This window comes from Musca domestica, unplaced genomic scaffold (genome assembly GCF_030504385.1).
Source record: "Musca domestica strain aabys unplaced genomic scaffold, Musca_domestica.polishedcontigs.V.1.1 1, whole genome shotgun sequence".
Classification (NCBI taxonomy): Eukaryota; Metazoa; Arthropoda; class Insecta; order Diptera; family Muscidae; genus Musca; species Musca domestica.
In genome coordinates, this window is record NW_026712114.1 from 19,484,901 (window position 1) to 19,500,327 (window position 15,427).

Genomic DNA, 15,427 nt, shown 5'->3' on the forward strand with positions numbered 1-15,427 from the left:
GTGAATCGTGTGCTGGAAAGCCCCAGAGAAATCTACGTCATATATGGCTCCAAAATGTTGTTGATAGCAGGCATTTCTTTGTTATTTCTTTTGGAACCGTGTGCTAACATCGTGTAGTAGTACTAATTTTTATTAAGTACTTTGACATGAAATTATTATGTTATTTTTTAAGTGGTGATAGTAAAGTACAGGGAAGGGAAATGTGTCAAACAGAAAAAAATTGGGGGATTTTTGTGAGGGAAAGACACGGGGAATTTTAATGGGGAAAGTGAACAGTGAATAAAGTTGCAAAAAATCGATATCGAATGTCGCAAAAATATCAAAAACCAAATATTTCTTAAATATTTTGGAATTAAAACCTCAAAAATAAAAATAATAAACAATTTTTTTTTGTGGAAAAAAAATAAAAAATATATTTTTTAATATATAAATATTTTAATATACTAATAAAAAAATCCTTAAAATTAATAAATTAAAATTTGTTTTTGAAAAAATAAATCTAAAAATATATATATTTTTTAATATATCAATATTTTTTCATTCTGTTTTTTAAATCCCCTAATTTTTGTGGAAAAATAAATTAAAACAAATTATATTTTATAAAAATATATTTTTATGTAAAGTTGCAAAAAATCGATATCGAATGATGGAACTAGCAAAAACAAATATTTCTTAAAATATTTTGAATTAAAAACCTTTAAAAAAATAATAAATTATTTTTTTTTATGAAAAAATAAATCTAATAAACATATTTTTAATATATAAATATTTTTTTTATTTTTTAAAAAATCCCTTAATTTTTGTGGAAAAATAAATTTAAAAAAATTTATATATTATAAAAATATATTTTTTTAATTTATTTTTTCCACAAAAATTCGGGGATTTAAAAAAATTAATAAAAAAATTTATATATAAAAAATATATATTATTTTAAATTTAGTTTTCCACAAAAATTAATTTTTAAATGCTGCAGTGTTCCTCCATTGTTCATTTTTAATATAAAAATATTTTTTTTTTATTATTTTTTAAAAAAATCCCTTAATTTTTGTGGGAAAATAAATAAAAAAGTATATGTTATAAAAATGTTTTTTTAAATTTATTTTTCTACAAAAATTAAGGGTTTTTTAAAATTAATAAAAAAATATTTATATATTAAAAAATTATATTTTTCATATTTATATTTCCATAAAAATTAAGGGAATTTTTTTAATATTTTTTTTTTCTAAAGGCTGGAGTATTCCATTACAGATATTAATGTTTCGAAATTTCTGTAAATTAAAATGGACTAAAAATAATCAAAAAAATCTATTTCCCTTCTCTGTCCCCTCCTTGCTTCAATTTGTACCTTATTTCTTTTAGTTAAATATCCACTCATTTTTTAAAAATTATTTCCAAAAATTTAAAACCAAAGGCCAAGGTTATCGTTCGAATTTCCAGAGTGCATAAAATACCAGTACTTAATTTTACAATTCTTAATTTTCAAGATTTCATTGCAAATTATTTCCTCATTGTCTTGTTTATTGATAGCCAAAACCTTATATTAAAAAGAGGAGAGGAGAAACAGGAAAGAGCGATTTGAGGTGGCGTTACAGTTATTGCTGCAGCAGCCAGATGAAGTACAAAACAAAAACAATTAAATTTCAAGCGCACAATTAAATTCACAAGGTGCCAACAACACACAAACACATTTAACCAATATACATGCATACATATAAATATAACAAAACTTATCACAAGCATCAGCGGTTGTGAGAGAGAACACAGTCAGCCAGCCAGCCATCTAGCTAGGCAGTCAGTCGTCATTCACTCACTTCGTCATTCATACAATGCAGCCATTTCGCGGTATTCCAAGTGGTAATCGAATAACCCAACATTGTTGTCAGTAGAAGTCGGTTTTTTCTGCTCTGCTGTTTTTTTCTCATTTTTTCTGAGGGGGAGTCTGTCTAGTAGCAATGGGTAATCAAATACGTTGCTGGATATATACAAACTTAGCTGGCTGTATTAAAGTCCATAGTAAAACCCAACCAAGCATTTAAGCCCCCACCACCCCCGAAATGCTACTACTCCTCTATCCCTCCTCCCCCTCCCATTAAAACTATGAATGAATGTATGTAGGGAATAAACTTTGCGCATGTCGTTGTGGTTGCCCACCATTTATATGTGTGTGTCTGTGTGTTGGCTACACATAACCTTAATTAAGCTCAAAGGGAGTAATTTCATATTATAAACGCCATTGTTGTTATTATTATTATGGTATTGGTGTTGTTGTTGTTGCGTTTCCTAGGTTTCTATATTTATAAATCCACACACAAACACTGAGAGCAAGCCATGGCTGGCTAAAGCTTAAGTGAAACCTTAGACCTTTTTGTGGAGATTTTTATGCTGCCACCCATGTTCATAACACCACAGCGACAACAACAACGAAGAAAATTGAAGCAAAGCTTGATGAAAAAAATAAATACTCAAGAATTTTCCAGGAGCCATAACATGCTGAAGCAGTAGCTTGTTGCCAGTGTGTTGGTAAAACAAATCCATCAAAATAAACAAATCCTTATTGTTTTGGGTTTTCTCTTTGGCTTTGGCCATAACAAAACACACACACACACCCTAAGAGAATGTATCTCACACCACCACAACCAGATCTGGCCACAATCACTCAATCGCCTGAAATCAAAAGCATTTGCTGTTTTTGCACACAAAGGATTTAATTATTTGTTTTAAGGATTTCATTTCAGGACATGAAACGTATGTTTCTCCCCCATCCCTCCTTCTACGCTTTGTATATTTGATTTGTAAGAAAATATGTTTTTGTATGTTTATTTAGCTGAAGTGTTTGCTGGGTAATCATGATGATCATTGTAATCACACACACACAATAGTTTGGGTATTTTTTCGCCCTCCGGCTCTATGATTTTTTTGTGTTTGTTGGGGTGTTGAAAATTCTTTGTGTATTATTTTCATTGTGGTTATGGAAATACAAAACAAAAAAATCGAAATGGAAAACAAGGTTCGTTGTTTATTTAATGAGCCCTGGATCATGAATTGAAATGTGGGTTTTCTGGAGGATTTAATTTTAAATATTATCTTCAAATAGCCCAGGGTCATGTGGCTTAGATATAAAACCAGCAGTGGCCCTAAGGTCCTGGGGATTAACAAAAAAAGGCTTAACGAAATTCCCATAAATTCATGTCAGAAAACTGGCTCAGAAGTCCTGGGGCTTTAAGAAGAGGGCTTAAATGAATTCCCATCAAATATTCTGTGGTTTTGAGTTATAAAGGATTGCAGGAATTATTTGAAAAAAAAAAATGTTGTTTGGAATTTTTTTTTAAATGTTGTTGGTGTATAAAATAACCCTATTTTTAATATTGATTTCCAATTTTTATTATTTTTTTTTGATTTTTAACGAAATTAAGGACAATTTTTTAGGGAAGTTTTAAAATATTTTTAAAATGTTACTTTAAATATTGTTACATGTTTATATATTCAAATATTTAAGCAAGTGAAAATTGTTTAATTGTAAAATTAGGCTCTGTTTTAGAACTTGCTAGAATCTTTTTGTTTCCCAATTTTTTTCGGATACCATAAATTCGGATAAAAAATCGGTTATCGTAGTAAAAACTTTTACATTCTTACAGTTCTGGAACAGACCATTAATAAATTAAGATTTATAATTAAATTTTAATAATTTTGTCATATAGTCCATTTTTATAATTTTCAAATTTTTCTTTTTAAATTCAAGTTCCGTATTTTCCCAAAATATTTTTCTTTTTCATGTCCTCAATTTTCTCTTCAATATTGGCATCTTGTTTAATTTGCTTACACATGTCGTTTATAAATTCTTAAACACAACAACAATTTTACCATTGATATCTCATTTAAAACCAAAAACAACACTCAAAAAAAATCACCCACCAACAATAACAACAACATGAACATTCAGACCTTTTTTTTTTGCAATTGTCGTTGACGCTGTTGTATTCCAGACCATATAAATATTTAATAAACTCATCCGGCTCTATTAAAATGATTAAAAATTAAAACCAAGAAGCAAACGAACATCCAACAACAACAACGCAACACCGCTTTCCGGCACTTGGCCAAAAGGTACCACATACCAACACTTGGGGCTGCATGCCGCAAAATACCAACAAAACACCAAAATCCCTTAGGAAAAGTCACATGAGAGGCACGACAAGTAGCAACAGTTCCTTTGGCTGATGGTGGTATGGTATGGCATGGTTGGTTGGTTGGTATAGATGGATGGTTGAGTTGTATGTTTGGATGGATGGTTGGCCATCATCTAAGAAGTAGATGGAGCAAAAAAGCAACGTTCTTGTCGCTTTTACTCTAAACTGTACCGCCAGCCATGCCATGCCGTATCATCAATGGGAGTTACTATTGCGCCGAACAAGTGTCTTTAGTCAGCATTTAAAGTTTATAAATAAATAATTTGCAACCTTTTTGTTTTTTCTTGTTCGAGGACCCGTTGGAAGAGCGAGTGAGCGAGTGCATGAGTGTGTGATGACTGAGTAAATTTAGTGTTGGTACCATTGAGAGCTTCAGGAAAAATAAACGTGACTAAATTGTTAAAAGATAACAAGATACAAATAATGGAAATGAAATTGAAATACAATTCCCCAACAAAAAAAAAAAAAACCACTACTCCCCCTATCTCTCTCACACTCCCAACCACAACAATAGAAAGAAAAACTCCTAAGAAGTTCCTTTTTCATGGCTTGTCAAAGCCAACTTAAGTTTGAGTTGAAAAGCAATTTTGTATCACAAAATTGATCACTTTATTGCTCGGAGTGTTTGGTGTTGAGGAAAAATAAATTTCCCAGGGAAAAAAGTCCCTTAAGATTTGTTTTTTGCTTTCCATCACTGGACCCTCTCTCTCTTTCACTCTCTTTGGTATTATGGTTCAAGTTCATGTTCTGGCTATTTCAATTATTTTAATTCGTTTCGAATGCTTTGGAAAATAACTTAAATGCTTTGCAATCATTATTTATTTATCATTTAGTTGCTTAGCTCTTGACCATTTAAATATTAACCCCTTTGTCATTAGTGATGAGTTGGGTTAAAAGAAGATTGAGGTCTGAAAGGGACTTTTAATAATTTATTGGAAAGTGTTCTAAGAATGGTTTTTTGTTAATAAAAAATGGAAAATTTATGAGGAAATGGAACTATTTTAAAAACACATATCTTGAAAATGTAATTAAAAAATAAAAATAAATTGAAATAGGGCCCTAAAACCCCTTCTTGCTTTAAAAAAAATTTAAAACTCTTTACGCCATTGAAATTACGTTAAACTTCCGATTTCTTTTTGAAATATATTTTAACGCATTTAAATTTGAAAATTTGCTTTAGTTTCTCTTCTGTTCACCCTTTTCTTAAAAGCTCTATTTAAGATATTTTTCTTTTATAAAAATTTGAAAGTTTACCTGGAATTTCAATTTTATCCTATTTTTCTGAAAAGCCATGGAAATTCCGTTAAACTTCCGTTTTCTTTTTGAAATATATTCTAATGCATTTAAATTTTAAAACTTGCTTTATTTTCTCTTCTGTCTTTTGTCTTCTTCTTCTCCCCTTTTTCTGAATAGCTCTATTCAAAGTATTTTTTTACAAAAATTTGAAATTTTACCTGGAATTTCAATTTTCTCCTATTTTTTCTGAAAAGCCTTAACCTAAAAATTTTAAATTTTTTGGTACCCCTAGATACCCCTTTTTGCCCACAAGGGTTAACAAAACTCTTAACGCCATAGGAATTCCATTCACCTTCTATTCATTATTATTTTTTTTTGTAATTTATTCTAATGCATTTTAATTTGAATATTTGCTTTAGTTTCTCCCCAACCCCCTATCACCCCTTCCCCCATCTTCCTTCTAACTGAGCTCTACTATCTCCGGGTGTCGTCTTGTCTTAGCACAGTAACAGCCCCACATTTCCCATTCATGCCATCATTCGAGGCGATTAGTTGCTTATAATTGCTTGCGAACATGCAAAGATGATAAACGCAGCAAAACTGAAATTAGTTAGAAATTATTTCAATAATTCTAGGAAGTACACGTTGGCATATTTTAATTGCACTCCAGCTATTGTTACATGTTCAATATATATTAAAATTGGAAACTAGCTTCGCATTGATGCAATTTGATAGCTTAATTAATATTAATTGATAAGTTATTAATTAAACTGAACATACCACGCGTTCGCTGCTGGCTTTTTTAAAACTTCAGAAAAGTGAAATATATTTTTTCTCAAGGTAATTTAATATGACTCCAGAAAAAAAGTATGGACTTCTTCTCTTCATTTTTTGTGCATTGAAGCGTGAAACTCAAAGGGAAAAAATTAAGCCGCCTATTTTTGGGCCATCAGACTTGCAAGACACAAAGGAGACTTTGTAACACTTTGCCAGGATATAAAACAAGCTATGCTTTTGGCACTTGCTAAGGGAGGCTAGGTGGGGGACCTTAGGAATTCCTGGCAAAGCCGCCAACCATATTAAATTACCAAACTATACAAAAAACCTTTTCACCAAATAGCCAACTCAAAAACTTTGAATGAATTGAGAAATTAATCTCCACTTCCCATTAATGCCCCTGATATTGGGGAATGGAATTTTGTGGCGGTTATTTTTTTTTTTTTTTTTGTTTTCTCCTTTTTTCCATTGTGAAATGCAATCATGCCTAACCGTTTTGAGCTATTCACTTTTTGTGGTTGTTGTTTTGTATTTGATTTGCTTTATTATTTCCACTTTTTTTGTTTTGTTTCTTCCACATTCTTTACAAATCATTACAAATCATAAAAATCTATCATATTGCCCGGCAAATAACAGAAGCTGCCAGCCACATATTATTGTTGCTGTTGCTGTTATTTCTGCCTTGCATTGTTGCGCTCTATAAAAACTTAGGAGAGTGTGTTAAATGATCGTAAAATAAAATTATGCGCAGGGTAATGGAAGAACGAATGAACGAGCGGGTCGAAAAAACGATTGCAAATAATTACAAACAATTTATACAAACCGAACATGTCGATCGAAGAAATGAAAATCGCTTTTTGCATTGGGGATTTTTATGAAAAGCCAGCTCCATTGCTTTGAATTATGGCAAAAAAAAATTATTTGCAAAAGAAAAAAATGAGAAGAAATGAAATGTTTATGAGGCGTTGTGGTCTTGTGGGCAAATCATAATTTATTTAATGATTGAATTTGAATTTTTAAAATTAATAACAAAAAAATCATTTTATTTTCATTATGATAAAATGAAAATTTTAAAATTTAAAAACCCAACATTTTCCATTTAATTAGAAAAAGTAATTAAATAATTTTTTAAAAATATTAAATTAAAAAAAATAGAAAAAGGACAAAGGCATTCAAATTTTTCCAATTTCTTTTTAAAAATCCTGCTCAAATTTGTTAAATAATTTAGTTTATAAAATATCCTTTTATTTATAATTTAATATTCCCTGAGTAGTTTTTCCCCCCTTGGAAATTAATCTCCAAATAATATTCTACCTATTACTTTCCGATCATTAGCTTGCCGGACAATTTACAACTTCTTGAGTAACACTTGAGTAGAAAACGGAAAAAGTTTTATTCAAACTAAAACAAAAATAACTTTTAAAACTAAGAAATAACTTTGCCACAAAAAGCACTTTATTGAATGACCATTCACACCCCCCTCCTCCTCCCTCTACCCCACAAAAAAAAAACAGGAAGAAGCCAAAAGAAAATTCCAAACACCAAAGTAATTTGTTAAGTAATGGTCATCAACAAAACAAACAAAGCAAAAAAGAAAAACTTTTTCAATTGTTTTTTGTTTAAAAGAAAAAAACATTTAATTACTTTTGTCTTAACACAGACATTTACACACAATTACATTTCGGTCATATTTTTAGATCTTTTTATTAAAAAAAATAATTTTTTTAAATTATAAAAAAGTTTAATGCCAATTTAATTCAAATCCCGAATTAAAGAAAATATATAACTCCCATCCTACAGTGCTTCAGGTTATATAAAAATTATTTTTTTTTAAATATTTGAAAAAGTACTTTTATTCAAATTTTACCTTAAATAATGCTCTAAAACTACTCCCTCTAAAGAGCTTAATATTCATACAAAACTCTCTCAATTTTCCCATACTTTATGAATTAACTCCCAAAAACTCCCAAACAAATCTGAATCGAGCCGAAAAATAACAATAATAACATGTTTCAATGGCATTGTTTTTCTCAACCAGATAATTGTCACTTTCGGGTATACAATTTTTCTGGTTGGGGTTGGGGTACATAATCATTAGACATTTTTTGTCCCCCTGGTTATTATATTTTCGGTCAGCACACGTTCAAGCAAAAATGATTATAGTGTCTGTTCTGTAATTTGTGTTTGATGACCAACCTCCTTGCTCACTCACTCCGCCGCTCACACTCTTGTCAAATGGCAAAACAATCAAATTATTGGTACAAGAAGTACTTTTTGGGTATTTGCCTAAGAACACCCCTTCAAAAGTTTGTTGTTATTGTGGATTATACCACGCTAAGTGTTTTACCGTGTTATTACAAATATTGTCTGGTCTGGTATTCCTGTCGGTCGGTCGGTCCGTCTGTCTGTCTGTCTGCCCTTCCACGATGAGGATGATGACGATGTTGATGAGAAAGAAAAACATAATTTCTCTATTTGATTTTTTGATGTCACTTACACATCACCCAGGCATTTTGCCTAGAGGGTGAAAGTGTAAAAGGACGACATTTCGTCCCATCACCCACCCATCCAGACAAACGACGTCCCATCATCTTTGTGTTGTGTGTGTGTGCGTATGGTTTTCTTTTTTTTTCCGTTCTATAATAATCATTTTGAGTTTGACATTCGTTTAAGCTCAGGTCCTTGGGGTATTTGCGTAGCATTCTGCAGGAATTCTATTCAGTTGTTCATTCACCCTCGCCCAATAAACCATTATCCATCCGGCTTACAATACTTCAGGACTTGTTAATTTGTTTGTATTTCTGGTGTGTATTTTTGTTGATAATTGTTGTTGTTGTTGCTGCTGTTATTCCAACCACTACTACTGGCACTTCTGTTGATTTCAAGTATGTTGTTATTTCGTTAACACCCAAACCACCAGCCAGCCACCGGCGCATAAGGTGTGGTGACGCCGTCTGCCCGCCGTAAGTCCTTTTGTGTGTGCCACACAATTTTTCGCATAGTTAAATATATGTTTTATAATTGGCTGTGTTATTTGAAGATCATCAACATTTTGCGTTCCAGTGGGGGGAGGAGAATAGGAATTCATTGACGATTTTTGCACAGGGGATTTATCCTTGGAGAATTCTTTTCCATATGTATCGTATTTCTTGAGTAATTGATTTCTACCAAGCTGGGAAAATTTTTTGGCAATTTAGGGGGAGAGAGAAAAAATTGCTCGAATGTGGGAAAGTAAAAGTGATTAAATGTTTTTCTATAGGGTTTAGGAAAAAATTTATATATATTTTCTATATAAATTCCAAGTTTTTTTTTGTACCTTAAAGTCAATGAGAATTATTGCCCTTATATAACTAGCAAAGAGTTCAATTGTGGGAAAATACTAATGTTTATGTTTTCTTTAAAAATACGAAAACATTGTTTATACATCAAAGTCAATGAGAATTATTGCCATTAAAAAAAAATGCAAGTTTATTAAAGGAATATTATTTAAACATTATTATTTCGGAAAATTTTAAATTAAGAGCGAAAGCTCTTTATTTTCATTTAAAAAAATAAAAAAGGAATACTTGGTTAAAAACTAAGTGAACGAGAATTATTACCTTCTAATCAGATTTTTGGTTTTATTTGTTTTTTTTTTTTTTTTTTTTTCTTAACCATTTTATTTTGGGAAAATTTTCGACTTTTCTAAGTTTATTTCTTGTTTGGAAAAAAATTCCCCATTCCACAAAGTTAATGAGAATTATTAAATGCATTTTCAAGTCAGAGTTTAAAAATCTGAACTGTGACCAAAATATTGATTTTTATACTTTTCCAAAGAAAAATTCCCTTCTTCAGTTTTACGGCTTTTTTTTAGTATTTCCCCTTTCTTGCTTCCTCCCCTACCACCACCAACTTGGTCTGGCAAACAATTTTTGATTGATAATGGGATGAATCCACTTGAAAATCATTAAAAATAATTTCCCTATTTTCTTTTTGAAAAGAATATATATATTTTTTTATAGTTTTTTAATCGATCATTTTATACCTCATAAAAAATAATTCGTTTTTATTCATATGGATTTTTAATTATTTGTTTATTACACTTTCAAGCGACGGAGGGGGGAAAGAGGGCGAGAAGGCATTGGGGGTCGTTGCAGATCAATTGATCATTTTAAGTGGCAAAAGAAAAAACAAAGAATAAATAAAAAATATATATTAAAAAACACAATATTGATTTTGCTCTTCTAAGTGGTAGCAAAAGAGAGGGAAGGGTAGGGGGAGGGTGAGCAATAAAAACTAGATGAAAAAATAATTAACAATTAAGTGAAAATGTTTTGGGGAGATAAGAAAACACTTTAGCTGGCCTTCTTACTGCAAAAAAAAAAAAGAACAAAGGTTAAGAATATATAAAATCTGGGGAGAGGGAAGGAAAGGGGAGTTGTGATTCAGTTTTTTTGCTTAGTTGAATATTCAAAAAAAAAAAAAAATTAAACTATATTAAAATTCAAGGCTTTGGGAAAATGTCAACTGTGTATAAAAATGTATTTAACAAACAACAAATGTTCCTTCATATTTAATAAAATTCACAGCACGCACTTTTGACAAAACAAAGACAAAGTCAAAGCCACAAAGCAACAACTGGCTGTAGACAATCTTGGAGACCTCTCCTGCCAGCCAACCGATTCCCAAACAAAAGACCAGCCCAGTGCTGTGGTGATGGCCAAAGAAGAAAAAAAGAAGAACCTTAGACTCAAAAAGGTTGATGTCTTTGTGATTTTTTTTTTTTTTTTTTTTGAACCTTTATTTTTATATTTGAAATGTAACTCTCCAACAAATGCCGGGAGAGCGTAAATTATTTTCAAATATATATGTATGTATGACTGCACTCCTGGGCCATCCTCTACTCAAAATGACACATACCCCAAGTTGCTCCATGGATATGGATGGACTCCTGTGGTTTTATTTTAAATAAGCATAAAATTTTTCTGTCTCACAACGCAGCGCAGAAGGTAAAAATATCATTTTCTTGCTATTTAATAATTCATAATATTGTTGTTGTTGCTGTGGTGTTTTCTTGCTTCTCATCGCTTGGAGAGAGAACAGTATGTTGCAGAAAATTAGTATGCCACCATCATTATTTTTAGTATTTTGCAAAACTGGGCAAAAGCTTAGAAAACTAAGCAGTTACGCACCACCAGCAGTATGGCTTCTTATCAGCCATAATAATTTTCTGCATTAATTTCCCAGCTACTGGCGGGTAGGCTGGCTGGCTGACTGTTTGCTTCACCATGTATAGACAAAAAGTCTAGACTAATGCTTTCCTCAAGACTCAAATAGGAATATTAAAATCGCCTTAGACTTATAAACATTTGACATTTTGACATTTCTCAGCGGCTTTGTTTTATGCAAAAGACAACCTTTTTTTGTTTTGTTTTCGTTTTTTTTTTTTTTCACTCAACATGCAATAACACAGACATTGACTGTTAATAGAATTAAAAAGAGACACCAACAACAAAAAATATTGGTCATTTGTATTCAATTTAATTGAAATTCATAAAGGTTTCTTTTGGACGTTTTTTCCGTGCAAAAGTTTGTTTCTTTTGGTTTTTATTTTGCCAGCTCCCACCAGAACAACAAACCGCATTAAAAAAATTAAGTAATTTTTTTTCTGTGTGTGTGTTTGTTTGTTTTTCGGTATTTGTATAATGTATTTTTAATTATATTAATTACACATCGATAAAAAACGTGCCTTCATTTGCATATTCCAACAAAAAAGGTATTTTGTAAAATAACATGGAGACGCTCCTGTTTGAAAAGTCATTGGAGTTTGTTTGGTTGGGTGAAATTATAATTATTTGTTTTATTTGGTTTTTTTGACGAGACAAATAAACAAATTTTTAATTTACCGAACATTACAACGAATTTACATAATATAGAATTTGGTGTTGTTGTTGGGGTTTTTATGGTTTTTAAATTGTTGGGAATTTTTTTTTAATTATTTTTCAATTGAATAAGAAGTGGGATTTTGTGTTGGTAAAAATTTTTTATTACCTTTTGGTAGTTATAAATTATTTTTATTGGTTATTAAAAAGTATGTTCTCTGTTAATAATTAATAAAATATTGATTTCATTTGGAATTTACTTACTTTTAATTTATTTAAAGTAATAAATTAAAATTGGAAATTTTTAAATACTACACTTTTAATTAGTAATAATTTATTTAATTTTAATTTTATGAAATTTATTTAAAGAAAGAAACTAAAATTGGAAATTTTTAATTTTATTTATTATTTTATATATTTTTTTATTTTTATATATTTATTGATTTATTTCTTTTTTTTTGCAATAAAATTCAAAATTTTAATTAAATTTTCTTCAATCTTTTCTCATTACAGCGGCCTCCTAGTTCATCTTTATCATATGGTGGAGCCATGAACGAAGATGCTAGATCGCCGGGCGCTGGTAGTACACCTGGTCCTTTATCTCAACAACCACCTGTCCTAGATACATCAGACCCTGGTAAGTGGAAGATCAAATTTCATTTTTTAAGGAAATTAAATTTTATATGGGCCAAGAAAATTACAAAATAATAATAATAATAATAATAATAATAATAATAATAATAATAATAATAATAATAATAATAATAATAATAATAATAATAATAATAATAATAATAATAATAATAATAATAATAATAATAATTAAAATAAACAAAAATGATAAATAAACATTTTTGGGCCAATGGCTTTCAAATGAAAATATTTTTCAAAATGCCCCTTTTCTGACGATTTAAATCGTTATTTGTCAAGGATCAAATTCCATTTTTTTAATTTTTAAGAAAACTAAATTTTAATAGGGCTAGGAAAATAACAAAAAAAAAATTAATTAAAAAATAGAAAAATAAATTTAAAAAATAATAAAAATAAATAACCCATGGCTTTCAAATAAAAACATTTTTTCGAGATGGCCTTTTTCCGACGATTTTAATGGTTATTTGTCAAGGATTAATTTTTTTTTAAATTTTTAAGAAAATCAAATTTTATTAGTGCTAGAAAAATTACAAAAAAAAAAATAAAATAAAAAATGAATTATAAAATGATAGAAGGAAATATTAGGCTACCAAATGAAAAATATTTACAAGGTGCAAGATGATATTTTTAAACCTTATTTATCAAGGATCAAATTTCACTGTTTTTAATTTTTAAAAAATAAATTTTATTAGGACTAGAAAAATTACACAAAAAAAAAAAAATAAATTAAAAAAATGATGGAAAATTGAAAATTTTCTTGAAATGCATTTTTTTTTTTTTTTGATGTTTTTAATTGTTATTTGTCAAGGATGAATTTTTTTTTTACTTTTAAGGAAATTAAATTTTACAAGGGCTAAGAAAATTACAAAATAAAAAAAATAAATTAAATTAAAAAAATTAGAGCCAAAAAATATTGGGCCAATGACTACTAAATGAAAAATATTTTTAAGATGCCATTTTTGATATTTTTACTCATTATTTTTCAAGGCCCAAACTTTTCTGATCCTCTTTAGATGGTTTCAAATATTTATTTAAGTTCCATCTCAATATCATTCTTCCCTGAGCTCCACTTCAATTTTATGATTAATTACAAGGAAATTGGCAATTTCTATTTTTTATTTTAATTTCTTTATTCAATCTTTCTGCTTTCTTAAGCACGTGTAAGTCTGTCTGTTGTATTTGTCTATGAAAAATGACAAATACTTGTGTCATGTCAATTACCGGGCTACTGTTTGCCCAATGATTTCAATATTAATTTCCGTTTCTGTTTTTTTTTTTTTTTGCATTGCCATTAATAAAGCCTATAACTCATAAATCATATTACGATACAGTGGGCAAAATGGGTCCCACAGTAATAGCAACAGCAACAACAACAATAAAAGCTAACTGTCTGACTGACGAATAAACATATGTATTAACTCAACACAGCAGTCGATCATTGTGATTGGAATGATTATTAATCGCAATTATTTAAAATAATTTAAATAAATATGTGTATGGGAAAAAATGAAGCTATGTAAACAGTGGATCAAAATACAGATGAATTTGTCTAAATGTATAGTTTTTCATTTCATTTTTATCACAGTGGAACAGAGTTAAAATAATATTCTATTGATACTCAACTTCAATACTCATATTTCTTTCAATCTCTAATAGGACCTTCAACTTCCGAATGGACCCTTTGTCTCCATTGGCACCCTAATTCCCCACCATCTTTTGTACGATCTATTTATGGTTCCACTGTCTTGTTACTCTTACTGTCAACAACAACAAATATTGATCTTTTCACATGCTCATACCCTGAGTTTAATGCTGTTGCTGCTGGCATAAATCTCACGCCAAACCTCAGCGAGAGAACAACAATTCCGCGTGTCATTTTTATTATCAGCAAAAATTTTTTGCTGTAATTTTTTCAAACAGCAATAATTCTCAGGCATTATTGTTATTATTTCAAGCAATTATCATGATCGACATTTTGAAATATTAAGCTTGATTTCTCAACTTGTCTCAACTGTCCAACCGCATTGGCGGGGTCTGTCCATCTTTTTTTCTCATTTTCGTTTTTTTAGCTCGGTCTCTGTTTTGTGATGGTGATGTATGTGTTTATAAATAATATTATTTATAGCATTTAATCAGTAATTATATTATGAATGTATTAAATGCTGGTGGTGACCTCTAACGACCTGTAACAGTCAGTTTAGACAGCTTGATTGCAAAAAAAAAAAAAAACGAAAACGAAATAAGACAAAAAAAAATTATACATAAGAATTTTTTTAGAAGATTTTTTTTCCATTTCATTTGAATTTTAAATTGGTAAGCTCTTGTGTGATACAAAAGAGTGTGAGTTTGTGTGTGTGTGTTGTTTTTGTGAAGACTAATTCCTTTATAATTGCTTTTTAGTTGTTGTTGTTTGTTAACATTGTAGTTATTTTACGTTTCTTGTTTTGTTTTATGCCCCAAGTCACGCCTTTTAAATTAAATGTTAGGCCTTATTTTGTTTGTTAGTGTTGTTGCTTTTGTTTTTGTTATTGGTCATTGCGGTGGGCCAGATATTACTAGGGATTCCTTCTCGTGTGTGCTTTTTTTTTTGTTTTGAGGTCTATTATTAAATGTAATAGTAGTATTAACATTAAGACAGCAACCCGCCGAAGAAGATGGAAGGCAAACCATGGCCCTGTAGATTTCCATATCACCAGACCTCAAAAAAAAAAATTA

At 29.8% G+C, this 15,427-nt stretch overlaps 1 protein-coding gene across 1 annotated transcript in view; it reads left to right on the forward strand.

Moving 5' to 3' along the window:
- Window positions 1-15,427, forward strand: part of LOC101893144 (homeobox protein homothorax) — a 195,304-nt gene that overhangs the window by 76,419 nt on the left and 103,458 nt on the right. Inside the window, exon 7 of the mRNA XM_005183744.4 lies at window positions 12,575-12,698. Coding sequence (XP_005183801.1) covers window positions 12,575-12,698 — 124 coding nt within the window. The remainder of the gene's footprint in view (window positions 1-12,574; window positions 12,699-15,427) is intronic.